This window comes from Onychostruthus taczanowskii, unplaced genomic scaffold, assembly GCF_017590055.1.
Source record: "Onychostruthus taczanowskii isolate IOZ18803 unplaced genomic scaffold, ASM1759005v1 scaffold6, whole genome shotgun sequence".
In the NCBI taxonomy this organism is placed as follows: domain Eukaryota; kingdom Metazoa; phylum Chordata; class Aves; order Passeriformes; family Passeridae; genus Onychostruthus; species Onychostruthus taczanowskii.
The window spans coordinates 12,555,824-12,569,550 of record NW_024503679.1 but is presented as its reverse complement, the minus strand read 5'-3'; the positions used below and the strand labels follow the sequence as shown (position 1 = coordinate 12,569,550).

Sequence of the window (13,727 nt, the reverse complement as noted above, 5' to 3'; positions counted from 1 at the left end):
TCTGGCATTCCCATCTGCAGCTTTGTATAGACATAGACATGCAAAAAACAAACAAACAAACAAACATGCTTTTTGCAGACTCATTCACCTTCTTCTGCATGCAGCCTCCAAAAGGTGGCTGCCCTGCATGTTTCTAAAGCTTTAAGCCAAGCTATGACCACAAATACAGCTCCAGTGGTGCCAGGGAGCCAACACCAGCAAGGGCAAGAGAGCAGGGACAGGAGGGAACCAGCTGGAAAAGGGAACCAGCTCAAAGAATATTTTCTGAAAGATGATCCTAAATGTTATTAACCTGATTCTCCTCTGCCATCAAAATTACACCAAGGGATCTCGGGTTCAATGAGATTCAGACTGTGAAAGACCAACAAAATCCTTTCTGTTAACAAGCCCATAAACTAATGGCACTCGAAAAACTCAGCACACCAGGCTTTATGACCCGCAGTGAAACAGATTAGAAGTAATACAAAGGCAAAGAGAGCCCTCTAAAACCTTATCTTTAGCTACAAAGAGTGCTCTTGTGCTGAGCAGGTTTTGGTGTGCAACTCAGCATCCTCTTCTGCATCTCCAGAGGCATTTATGGTCCAGCAACATGTTTCCACAGTATCAGAAAACAAATAAATAAAATAAATCAAACACCTCTGTGGCATTTCAACAAAGGCTTCTGGCTTCATACAGAAATCTAGATGTTTCTCAAGCTGCTCTGCTCCTTTCCAGACACATTTGGAAGTTGTGTGGGTGTTAGCACTGGATGAGTGCTGATTTCAGGGGGGAATTTGTACATGTCCTGAATGGAGAAGATGCTTTGTATACACCCAAGGCTTGCAGGAAAAAATCTTCAGGATTTCAGGTGAAAGTATTCCTAATTAATCTAAAGGGAAGGGTAGTTCCAGGATGCTCTAAGGGTTGCCACAAAAACATCATCATACCAGTCACTCATTCTTGGCCCAGCAGTCCCTTTCCTCCTGCACATGAAGGGAGGCTTGGAGAGGTAAGTTTAATTCCAGAAACCATCTGTAAGGCAGAAAACCAGGAGCAGGGTGCACTCCATCCCAAGCATTTCTTAGACTCCTGGATTTCCGCTCGCTGCCTTTCTGTGCTCATCTGCTGGCAGCAGCCCGAGGACCCCGGTTCACTTTGCCCTGCAGCCTTTGGGGCACGTTCATTCCTCACTGCCATCCTGAGCCCACCTGAGAATGAGATAAAAATTTCCATCCCCTTTGCTCTCCCACCTCTCAGCAGAAATTTTCCTAACCTGCTGTATAATGAGACCATTTTTATTCTTTCTGGCCGTCTCCTAAAGGTGAAAATGGGCTCCCTGCTGAGCATCAGCTTCCCAGGCTCAAGACTTTGAACGAAAACCTCAAATTCCTTTATTTAAGGCCAGAGAGGTGACTAATGGACTACAGAGCCTGAGAGGTGGAGGAAAGGCTCTGCAGAAGAGCTGTGGCAGGCAGCGAGGTCCTTGTGCTGAGCTCATGACCCTGACAGCCAGCCAGCCCCATGGACCTCAGGCAGGGAGCAAACTCCCCTGAGCTGCACTTTGTTCTCCCCAAGCTCCTTCACACCCACCAGGCCAGCAAAAACACTCTATTGCTACGGCTGCCCTTCAGCTTTGTGGATTTTCACTCCCAAAATAAGGAGTCTCCTGCTGGGAATGCTGCATTCCAAAAAATACAGGCTGGGGCTCTGCAGCTCAGGCTCAGCCCCTGAACGTGGAGCTCCCAGTGTGAGGATGAGCCCTGCCCAAGCATCTTCCCCTGCCAGGGAGGGAAGATGCAAATTGGCAAAAGAGCAGACACAAAGCCAATTTTAAAACCGATGCTGGCCTCAAGCTAACAGGGAAAAAATGCACCATTAGCTTTGATTTTTAAATAGTTATTCTCTCAAAGGCTGGATCAATGGAAAAAAGAAGCTGAGCAATAGATAAACCTTTAATTGCTTAAAGTAGGATTAATCCTCACACTGCCTGGCCAGAGCATGGCCTTGTGCTGGTGACTGTGCTCCTGCATTCCCTCACAGCAGCCGTGTCTGCTCCCATGTCCCAAGCAACCATCATGCTCTCAAAGTATTTTTCTGGTGGGGTCTGGATTGGCAAAAGGCATCTGTGAAAAGTTCCAGAAGGTTTATGTGCACTTGTGTCTCAAAATAGAACAAAACACTGAATTTCAGAAATTCCACAGAAGTGTAATGTTAAGCAGAAAATATTGCTTGAAGGCAATCAAAACATTTCATTTTGATAAAGGCCCAAATACTCCAATTTATTTTATATGCTGAAAAAATTCAAGCTACAGTTTCCCAAAGAAAACTCTAAATGCTCCAATTTCAACAAGATACTGCGAGCTCATCAGCTTTTGTTTGAATGAAATAGCACTGAAACAGAGATATTCTGACAAAAAGTCATAATTTGGAGGAAATTACATTTTTTTCCCCTCACAGGGACTATTCTGACTGGCTGTATGTAGCAGCTTCATTTTACAATTTGCCTGCAGAGCCAAAGGCATTTGTGTGGAAGGACACCTATTTGTCACAGGAGTGACGGGAAAACAGAAAGGAGATAAACTCCTAACTTTGCCCTGCCATGAAAATGGAATCTGTCCCTCTTCTCTGGCTGCCTGAGAAAGGCTCTTCAAAGAAGCTTTGTGGTAGAGTCACAATTCTAAAGATATGTTTTATCCTTCCAACTTTCTCCATTGCTCCATTACGGTCACACACACAGCCTGGGCTGCTGCCAGCACAGGGAACAGCACAAAACCAAAACCAAAATAGCTTCTTCTGACCCCTCCAGGCCACTCAGCCAGCTCAGGAGCACACAGATCATCTAAAGCTTCAGGAGCTGAGCAAAGCTGGTGCACAGCTGAGACCTTCTGCCTGGAACACCACAACTTTCTCCACCTGGAGCTCCCCAGACCTCATCACCAGGCTCTGCCTTAGGCCCAGCTCAGACTGCCTTAGGAAGGGTTCAGCATCCCAGCCTCCCTGGGCTGGGCACTAGAACATCAAAACCTACCCAAGGCCCTGGAACACCGAGGAGGAGAAGGATCAGAGAAGGCTGAAAGGGGCAGGTAACCTGATGCTGTTGATGTGACCCAACTGTGAGTCCTTTCTAATTAAAGCAGGGCTCACAGCACAGCCACACGTGGGCCCTGCTGCTGATTAAGGGAGGGCTGAGCACTGACACATTAACCTCCCAGTCTCAAAACATTAACTTTACCAGGTGTAATCTCTTCTAGGTGACATAAAGGTTAATAGTCTGCACCCACAACAGAATTCAGCTTGGTAAATACCCAATTACCAGACTCTGTTAGAGGCAGCAGCAAAAAGGAAAGGTCTAGGCTGGCTCTGGGATGCTGGGTGTGGTGTGTCCACCCACTGTGGGGGACAGGGGACCTGCCAGGAATGGCCAGAGGAGCAAGCAGGAATGATGCCTTCAGAGGGAGCCTGCAAAAACCTCAACACTACCAGGAGCTGGGCTGAGACAAAGCAATGAAGTGAAATAAATCAAAAGATTCTTCGCTGTCAACATTTAACAAAACATTTTTTTCCCCCAGTCTTCCTCCCTCATTCCTCTTGAGCTATTCTCCAAAGCCCCTGTTGTTGGAAAGTGAATTCAAAGCAAAAGTGGTTGGATTCAACTCCTGTGCAAAAAAATTGGTTTTTTTGTTTGTTTTCTGACTTTTAATCTTTATTTTGCTCACTGCCTTTCAGAAGAGGGAATTGGAACAGGGAAAGATAAAAAAAATGGAACAAACAAGGAATAAGTGAATATTCAACTCAGTTGGAATGCAATTGCCTCATTTAGCATAATTTTGTAGAAGCTTCAGGAGAAAACTTTGATACACCAGATTTGAAGCATTTAAAAATAAAGGGTCAAAGGAGTGATTACTTTGATTCTGACCAGTACAGCAGCTGGAACAAGGGGAAATGTGTGCCACTGAATCCTCAGGAATGTGCCACCCTCTGGGCCTGGTCCCACTGATGGAGATGGAGAAGCTTCTGCAGCTGCAGGGGCTCAGGGTGCATGGCAGGGCTCAGCCACTTCACTCAGCTGTTGCTATTTCAGCTAAAAGCTTTTTTTTCCCCCTCCACAGCTGAACTGACACAAAGAGTGTGAGACATATTCATCACCACTGACACATCCAGCATTTTCCTGCTCAAAGCATGTTTCCTCTGAGCTCCTCCTCATTTTAGCGTCTTCCAGGTGTTCAAGTTCCTCTGTTATGCAAGAATTTAGGATGCCTTGTTCTCTCTTTCCTTTCTCCATTCATTAAACTTCGTTTTGCCCTTCCCCAAAACCTGCCCTAGCTTTTCTGCCACAACCCCTGCTTCACTGGACCTCCCCTCTGAAGGTACTGCACATGCACAAAACACATTCACCCCACTGTCATTTCTAGCAAACCTCCAACCTGAACTCTCAACCCTGCTTTTACTGAGATTGGGAACCTTCTGGAACACTCAGAGCACCAGCCCAGCCAGCCAACCTGAGAGAACCAAAGAGATCATCCAGTGAGACAGGACAAGAATGAAAATAGTGTTTTTAATATCATTTACAGCAAACTTACAGTATGAATTTCACATCACATATTTCTAAACTGCTCATCTGGAAAATATAAGCTGCAAAAATACAGAACACAGTACTCAAAATATATCGAGCATGTGGCTTCTCTTTTTTTTTAAGTCAATTGTACAGTGAAACATTTCCTTTTCCAAACCAGGTTTTGGTTCATTTTGGAAGTGCTGCTAAACTTCTGAAAAATTACCAGCAGTCAAAATACCAGCACAGTTCAGAGACCTTTTCCTTGGGCACAGCAGGAAAAGTGTGACCGCCAGCCCAAGAAGGGGCAGTGGCACGTGGCTCATCCAGGACCAACAGTGCTACAGACTATTTGTGGAGATGTTCTGGGCAGGAAGGACCTTCTCCACAGCCCACAGATGCTGCTCTGCCCAGCTGACTGTAAAGGACAGCAATGGTTAGAGGGACAAACACCATGGACTGGCCTGGTACAGAGGCAGGTAAATTCTCCTCCAGTGCTGTGAACCCTGCAGAGCTCTGCAGGTGAGTTTCAAGCACAGGTGTGACAAACTGCATGGGGTGATCTCGCTCTCCAACAACACAATCAGCATGGAAGCTCCCTCCATGCACTGATGGAAGATTGCACCCAGCTGCAAACACTTGTCAGAGAAGTCCTGAGCTTCTGGAGCCCAGAGAAACTCCCACCAACAACCCGGCCGAGAGATGCATCAGGATTTGGAGGGCGCATGGCAGGCCTGCCTAGTGAAAATGTATTATTTTCTTTATTTACACTATGGAGAAAGAGAATGATGGATAAGGGAGTGAGTTAAGGAACAAAGTAGGTTCCTAATATTCTTATTAGCCAAAACCCCAAGCCCCTCAATCTCTGTCAGGGACATAGAGGAGCCAGCTGGTCAAGAACTTCTTTCCCAATATGCTTTGAATTTTAATCTCTTGAGCTTGCTCATCTGTAGCTGGCACTAAGGGCGGTCAGGGGTGGGGAATAGCCAGGTTACACAGACAGGGCATGTGCTGCTGGTCAACCTCTGCAGCAGGGAAACAAAGAAAGAGAGATCAGCCACTGGAAGCTGGCTGTTTCTCCAGCATGAATGAGGCATGGCCAAGGACTGGCTGGGCAGTCTCTTCTGCTCAGGAACCACATCAAGAGCTGCTCTCCTCCTGCCTGTGTAAACTGCCCCCACTCCCTCCCCTCTGATGTCACATGGTGCTCGTGTCTCACCTGCACAGGGCAAAAGGAATTTCAGAATAGCCTTACTGCAAACATGCCCCATCTAATGACATTTATGCATTGTTAGCTCCCACGACTCCAAATGTCCCCATGCCTGGAATGTGATATAAGTACATACAGCAGGGAAAAAACCACTTCTGCAGACTGCATTTGACTTGTATCAAAATCCTAACGAACACCACATTTATTGTACTTTATTTACATGGTAGTCACGTATAATACAATACAGCGTTCCATTTGCAGTGGTAGGCACTATGGGTTTTAAAATGTCACAGCTCTTCCTCTGCTCCATCCCACCCCTCCTCCCTATGGACGTGAGCTCCCTGTTGTGCGGTCCCAGTGCTGCTCCAGTTTCCCCCTGAACCTGCTCTGGGATGGCTCTTCCCCAAAATCAGGTGAGGGAAGCTGCTTTCAAGTGCTGACGTGGAGCCTTTGGTGGTCACAGACCACTGGCAGACCTTAGCACTTGCCAGGGGCAGTCATGTGCAGCCTCCTCAGCATGCTTTGCACCAAAACACCGTGAAGGCAACGTGGGGCTGCAGCTGAGCTACAGACCCCTAGCACAGGGAATAGGCCACCCATGGTGATCACAGAGCACCATTTGGTCCTGCTGCAGTAGGAGTTTAGGAGAACGGCTGTGAGTCTCCAAGAGGGATCCTCCTCCTCCTCCTCCTCGGATCGGGCAGGAAGTGTCACGGGTGAAGAGCAGGGGTCATTTCTTCCTTTCAAGTTCACAGTTAGAGTTGTGAGGCACCAAAAACACAGCACTGTTTGCACTGAGGGGTAAATGCACTGCTGTTTGTGCGATGCCATACTGCAAGAGAAAACGGGTTTTGGGGGCTGAGATATCCGTGGCAGAGAAAGATGCCTTTTGCTGCCCCACCCATGGGCAATTCATTTGGGAAGAACTAAGATATGTTAGGCCATATGCAACTCTCTTGATGCCCCAGAGGTTTCTGCTTCTGATCCAAGAGCTGTGCAAACATCGCAAATAAAATTTACACCACCTGCTTCACCTCAATACCAATTCACTTTTGTCTGGGTTCATACCCTTCTGGTGTTTGCTCTCAGCAATTACTCAAATGAGTCCTTTAACCAGTAGGAATACTGGGAGAGGCTGAGAATTTCAAGCATCTGTGAGAGAATATTCCTGGGCAGTGGAGTGTGAGTTGGAAGCCAGCGCTTTGGCTGTCCTGGAGCACAGCGTGTCCACAGACACTGGGCAAGGATCCTCTCACTCAATTCCTGATCACATGCTTTTGAACTAAATATTTTTACTGATGAGAAAATTCCAGCTTAGGGAACTCAGGGAGCAGAAATAACCCCTGTGAGTATTATATCCATCCAGAACAAATCCCTGTGTATGAATTACAAGAAAGCTTTTCCAACTTCTCCAGACCACAGATGATATGCAGAAATGACCTTGCAAATACACTGGAGGCATTTTCTTGGTTTTCTCAGCGATTTGCAAGGAAGAAATAAAAGAGAAAATTTATGTGTGAAGTTGCTATAAATTATTTGCCGAGTTGTAGCTGACAAGTTTCTTATTGCTTCTTGCCATATGCGGATACCAACTTTGTGCAGAACCAGTCCAGCACTACAAACTGTTCAGGGTATGACAAAGCTTTTCCTTCTTAGGGTTGGACACCTTGCTTAATCTGAATAAAAGGGGGAAACATCACAAACTCATCCCATCCCACAGACCCCATCCCTGGGGTCACTCCATTCATCAAACAAATAGAGACTGAAGCAAAGCTTTGACAAGCAAAGCAACATAAACACTACAAACATCCTGAAGCCCTACTCTGGCAGCCATCTACATGGATTGCTCTGTCCAATCAGCTTCTCCTGAATTCCCTGAATTCCTTTTGGGACCAAGAGATGCTCAGAGCTAAGCAGCCAAGGCAAGACTGAAGCTGAAAGAAAAGCAGCCCATGTTCACACTCTGCCCCAGGAAACACCAGTATTGCTGCTGGGCAGGCACAGCCTCCTTCTGCTCCCCTGAACTCAGGGAGCAGACAGTGGCCACAAATTTTACTTGGCATCACTAGTTAATAAAGAAGTACCTCATGTCTAAGAACTGCTGAAAGGCCATTTTTCAGCAAAGCAATTGTATTAAGACTCAGATTGGCTAGAAATGTCAATGGAATGATAGAGAACATCATTTGCAGCCTAGAAGTTATAGATTTAGGGGATATAAGCAGAACAAACTATAACATTTTGAACATATGTAAAACTGAGACCTGCTGGCTCCCAGGCAAATTTAAATGCCTCTCAGTAACTCTGGATAGCTTGTATTGGCTTGGCAGAGCCAAGCTGTGCTTTGCCATTGGGGGAAGGAAGAACTGTGGCTAGAGAAAGGAAGCTGATGGCCAGTTTGGACCCAAACCATGGGTCTGGTGGAGGAAGGGCTATCCAGGAGCACAGAAGGGTGGATAATCCTTTCAGAGTGGCTCAGTTACAATGTCCTTTCCTCTTTGGTTCAGTCTCAACCACCAGATAAGCAAGGCTGAACCTGGCTCACACCAAAGGTTCCCATCTCAATAAACTGCTGCCTATATTCCCACCAATTCTGTCTTGGCTGCCAACAAAACAGGTGAGGAACAGCAGCAGTGTGGGATGCTGGGAGAGGTGAACCCAGATTTAGTAAGAAAAGCCAGAAGCCCTGTTGCAAACGAGAGCAGGTCAGCATTATTGCTTGTAATCAGGGGTGCTCTGCCCTGTGCACAGGAAGCTTGTGAGCTTTGCACATATTAATCAGATCTACAGAGAGAACAACAACAAACCTGCTGCTGTCTGCAAACACAGTTCACATGAAATTAGGAGGATAGATGAGCCCAGCTGCATTTAAAGGCAGAGCAGGAGTAAGTCTGGAAAGCCTTGTGAATAAAAAACCAAAGCTGTTATCACATCAGTCCAGTGAAGCATTTGCATGTGTCTTTTATACTGACAATTCCCCACATCACCTGCCAAGAATAAAGCAAACATCACACCAAGAATGCCAGACTCTGAAGAAAATACTAAGCCAGACACACCCAGCTGTGACAAACTCTCATATGGCAGCAACAGCTGTGGCTGGCTTGGGGGCTAAAGCTTCACAGTGCTGGTAGGCTTCAGGCTGTTGTGGGTTGGCTGTGGAGTGAAACTGCTGGTTTTGAAATGGAGTTGCCTTTCTGTGTCCCAGTACCTCATTTACTGAGAAAAAATGTGAGTTTGACTGAGACACAAAGGTGAACCTTAAGCACAGTGCTTCCGCTGCAATGTGATGAACACAAAACTCTGATGGGGATAGGAGGGGGTTCAAATCACATTCATTCCCTTAATTTTTTTTTTTTTTTTGCAAGGCAAAAGATGTAAATGCATCTCAGCCATTTGGAAATACTCCAATCACTTTCCAAATGTCTGCAGACCATCAGTTCAATTTGGAAGCATTTTGAAGTGTAGCTAAGTCAGATAATGGAAGCTAATTCCTCTCTGCATCTTTCCCTTCTCACCTTCTGAGCAAGGTGAGACCCAACCACGATGAACAGCAGCAGCACCGAGGAGTTTAGTGCATCTCAGAGGGAAATGGCAGAGGCAGGTCCCTGTTACTGAGCTGAATTGCCAAGAATGGAAGGTTTGTGATAATTCAAGTGATAATTCAAGTGATGGACTTTTCAGTCCCACTCTACATCCAAGATGTACTGGGTAAAGTCAGAAAAATGGATGATTTCTGTCTGTATTAAAAGAAGGTTCTGGAAATGCATCACCTTGTTAACAAGGATGCAAAGAAAAGGATTCTAGTGTCATCTGCACCAATTTTAGATTGGGGCCCCCTTTTGATTCCACTGGGGCTATTCCAAAGTGGGATCTGAGCAAGGGAAAGGAAACCCCAACCTGAAGCCATGCAAGGCAACTGGTCAATCCCAGAGAGACTGCAGAATCTCAAGTAGTTTGTTTTTCCAAACACCCCATTCCTTAGCAGACAGCCACATGGGGAACACAGCGCTTGGAAACGCCAAAAGAACATTTCTGCTGAGACTGAGGCCTCAACAAACCCCTGAATTTCAATGCCCTTGAATATGAAGAAACAATTTCCACCACTGGATCTGGAACACACAGCTCAGAGCATGCCCCTGTTTCTGTTCCTGGGAATGGGTGTTTTTCTAACTCCATCCTTGTTTTTTAAGTTTCCTGCGTGGTTAAGGCAGCTGCAGGATGGAGGTGAAGTGCTGACAGGGGAGGCCCATAATGCAGTTTGGGAAGAGGGAGGATGTCTGACACTCTTCCTTTGTTATTCTGTAACAAAAACTGGGTTGCAGGCAAAAATGGCTTGTGGTTCTGAAATCAGAAAGAAACCAAAATGCCTGCTGGTGTGGATGTGAAGGGTTTGGTCTGTGTGTTTTCTTTCAACTAAAGCTCTGTTCTTAAATCTGTACCAAAGCACTGACAGCAAAGCCCTTCACGATGCAGGCATCAGACCTAACCCTAGGGGGAAAAAAAAGAAAAGAGTGGGATGGGGGAAAAGATTTTCAAGAGTTCCATTATCAAAAGAAATAAAATAACAATCATGCAGGAATTTCAAGTTACAGCTTAGAAATAACATAAGTAACCCCATTCAACTGCATCTCCCACACACACTAAGAGAAGAGATCAAATGAAAAAAGTAAAGAAAAACACAAATGAAAATGTTATGTGCCCTGGAATCCCGTTTCTATAACTCCGGTCAAGGGAGACTTTTGACTGTAGCAACAAACCACAGCTCATGAGCACTGGGAGTTTGTTTTACATCATATCAATCAGCATGCTATTCTCCTTCACCTTGGACTTTCAGAGGGGAAAATCATGAAATTGTGAAAGGGGTTATGAAATTTCAAGCAATCAGGCTTTTAGAAAGGTTCTATTGTGTGACATTTGTGTTTGAGTCTGAAAATGTGTGTATAGTATAAAATTATGAGCTAACATTTGGAAAGACAGCAGTCTAAGTAATAAATCTGCAGAATGAAGAGAACTGTACAGAATGATTTCAAAGGCTTATACTTGACAATTATATATATTTTATGAGACAGTTATGCACCCTGTGCCTTTTTGGAATTCATTGTTTTATGGATGCAGTATCTCTATTTTAGCAGGCAGGATATGCTAAACCAATATAATGGTCTAAAAAGCATCATTTACCACCCAACATAACAATGGCACTGCATAGCTTAATATATTTTTTTTCCTTAAACTCCTTCATCAATTGAGCGATTCTTAACATGGCTGAAACCCAAAAATTAAATATCTGCAATTACAATATTTGTTGAGTATTTGGCACAATGGAGTTTATTTGATACACCCTTTTTTCCTGCCCTTATTGTTGCTGAACATGTAATTCTGTGCATTAGCTGCAAGCACACATATAAATTCAATCAAGTGGGAGCAGTTTGATGCTCCACACCCATGTTGCAAAGCCTGGATAAGAGCAAAGTCTGCTAAAAATGTGCTGAACGTTGAGTGACAAGTTATCAACCCAACAAGTAATTGTGCCAGCTCTGGGGTGTCCACTGCAGCAAGGGACAAGGGCTTGGGGAAGACCAGCCCCTCTGCCACCTGCATGGAAGTGACATCCAGCATTTGACTCAACATGCCAGGTTACTCCTCTAAACATCCTGAAGTTCACAACAGCTTCGAAATTCACACAAAAAAGGAACTTTGAATTATGATGCTAACCCTTAAAGCCCTTCTGACATTTAGTCCATCGGAAACAAGTCTGGTTCCTGGGGAAAAAAAAAAATCACGAAATTTTAACCAATTTGCATTGCTTCCCAGCAGGAATGTTTTGGAAAACAAAAATGTGCATACAAAATAAGCCTGACCCCCACGTTTCTTGTAATCAGATGAAAGTTTCCCTATGGTTTTTGCAGGTTTAGGTAAAACTGCACTGCAGGAGCCAAGCCAAATCTGCTCCTGCATGGATGCTTTGCGGGGAGCTGAAGGGAAGTTTGAGTTGCTCAATGCTGGCCAGCCTCTGCTCCCATAACCCAGCCTTCCAGAGGGACACTATTCCCACATGGACAAACAAAATGTGGCATCCAGGAGAGATTATTCCATCTTCCTCACATGTCTTCCACTGAAAGTCAGTGGAATTTCTCAGGTGAAAAATAAAACACCAATTGTGAGGGCTGAAGGATTAAGGTCAGTGTTCCTCTCATCTTGCACACACACACACACACACACACACACACTTTAAAGAAAACATCCACCACACCATTTCTAGATTGCAAATTATATATATATATATATATCTATCTTTAAAAACTGGAGAGAACATCAACAGCCTCTCCACATATATATGTATTCACTGAGTCACATAGAATATGAAAAAAACTATATTATGTAAATCATCATATTATCTATAATTCTCCAACAGACAATTGTTTTTATAGAGACACAGTGCATTCATTCTCCTTTTTAAAAACATATTATGTGTCTTCATTGGCTTGGTAGCATATTAGAATGAAGGCGTATGGATAAAAAATGCAGAGGATTAAACAAACCCCTTGAGTCACATTAAGTTTGGGTGAATTAAACAGGATCCTTGCCCAAACTAGCATAAATAAATCCTCCTCATGGAAAAGTGTCAGCGATTTAAGGGTTAACATATACTCGAAAATAATTTCAAAAAACATCTTATTAGAGGACTACACAGATAAGTATTTGGAACTCATCCCCCTTTAAAAATGACAGCACGTTTGGCAAGTGTGAGCAAATGTCTTGAACTCTACTGGGTTTGAGATCTGAGCACGGTTATTCACAGACAGCCACAGAGCTGCAATCTGCGAATAAGCCTGGCCTGGAAGGACTTGGATACCCCTGACAGCATCAGGGAAGGTTTCCAGCAGCTTTCAAGGAACTCATCGTGGACTGGTGGCTGGTGACAGAGTGTGACTGGTGGAAGGACTCCAGCACTCTTTGCCATCGCGGACGCAGCAGGCTGGAGCACCACCAGCCTGGCCAGCCCTGCAGGGCTCCACACACCCCATCTCAACTGGGAAAGAACCCATTGCTGTTACCAGCGTGCTGTTATCACCTTGCTTTCGCTACACCTCGTGCCAAACTCTCTGCTGAACCTCTGCGGGTGCCCTCCTTGGAAGCTCGTTCTGTCACAAGGGGCTGGTGCCCAGCCACAAGGGCTCCCTGCTTTCTCCATCACCCCACAGGATGTCACAAGTGATCCCATCAAAAGACTCTCTTCTCAAGAATCCTGGCTGGGTCTGGCTTTGAGAAAAAGACAAAAGTTTCCTGTGTTGCCGTTGCTGTTTTGCAGTTGTTTCTTCTTTCATTCGTGCTCTCTCCTTGTTTTTATTAAAAAGGACCCTTGTATTATTAATATAGTTCACTCCTCCACAGTCACTATAAAACAGACTCCATATTTTCACACCACTCATGATCTTCAAGGTTATAGATAAATTTTGTCCTATGTGGTTGATTTTGGGGCACAGAGTCCCGCCCCAGATTGTCTAGGGTGAGAGTAGAGGCAAAAAACTCACTAGTGCTGAGACCACCTTCGTGGTTCTTGATGTATCTTTTATAGTTTTTCCTCAAGCACTGCCAGGTGGTGGTGTACAGGATGAATGCAAAGGACTTGAGGGCGATAGCAATGCTGACATACAGGTATCTGTAGACCACGTTGTCATACAGTGCACAGGCTCCTTGCTCTCCACAGAATGTGCTCCAGAACAGACACGTGGAGTCAATCCCGGCCCCGAAGATCAGCGGAGGTGGGATAAAACCTGCCAAAATAAGAGAGACAAATCATGCTTCTATGATCCCTGTGATAAACAGAGAGGACGTGACTGCAGTGAGTAGAAAAAGGGTATTTTATCAAGGCTAATAGTCCCAGCTGCAGCCTGTGATTCTAATTTTTGAAGTTCTAAATCAACCTGAATGAAGTTTGTGGATGAGCTTTTAGCTTGGACTTAACGTCTGTGGAAGCGACGTTATATC

At 45.0% G+C, this 13,727-nt stretch overlaps 1 protein-coding gene across 1 annotated transcript in view; it reads right to left on the bottom strand.

Annotated features, from left to right (window-relative positions):
- Positions 1–4,514: 4,514 nt before the first annotated feature.
- SLCO3A1 (solute carrier organic anion transporter family member 3A1) overlaps positions 4,515–13,727 on the bottom strand; it is a 137,816-nt gene continuing 128,603 nt past the window's right edge. The window contains exon 10 of the mRNA XM_041418570.1: positions 4,515–13,513. Coding sequence (XP_041274504.1) covers positions 13,134–13,513 — 380 coding nt within the window. The 3' untranslated portion in view covers positions 4,515–13,133. The remainder of the gene's footprint in view (positions 13,514–13,727) is intronic.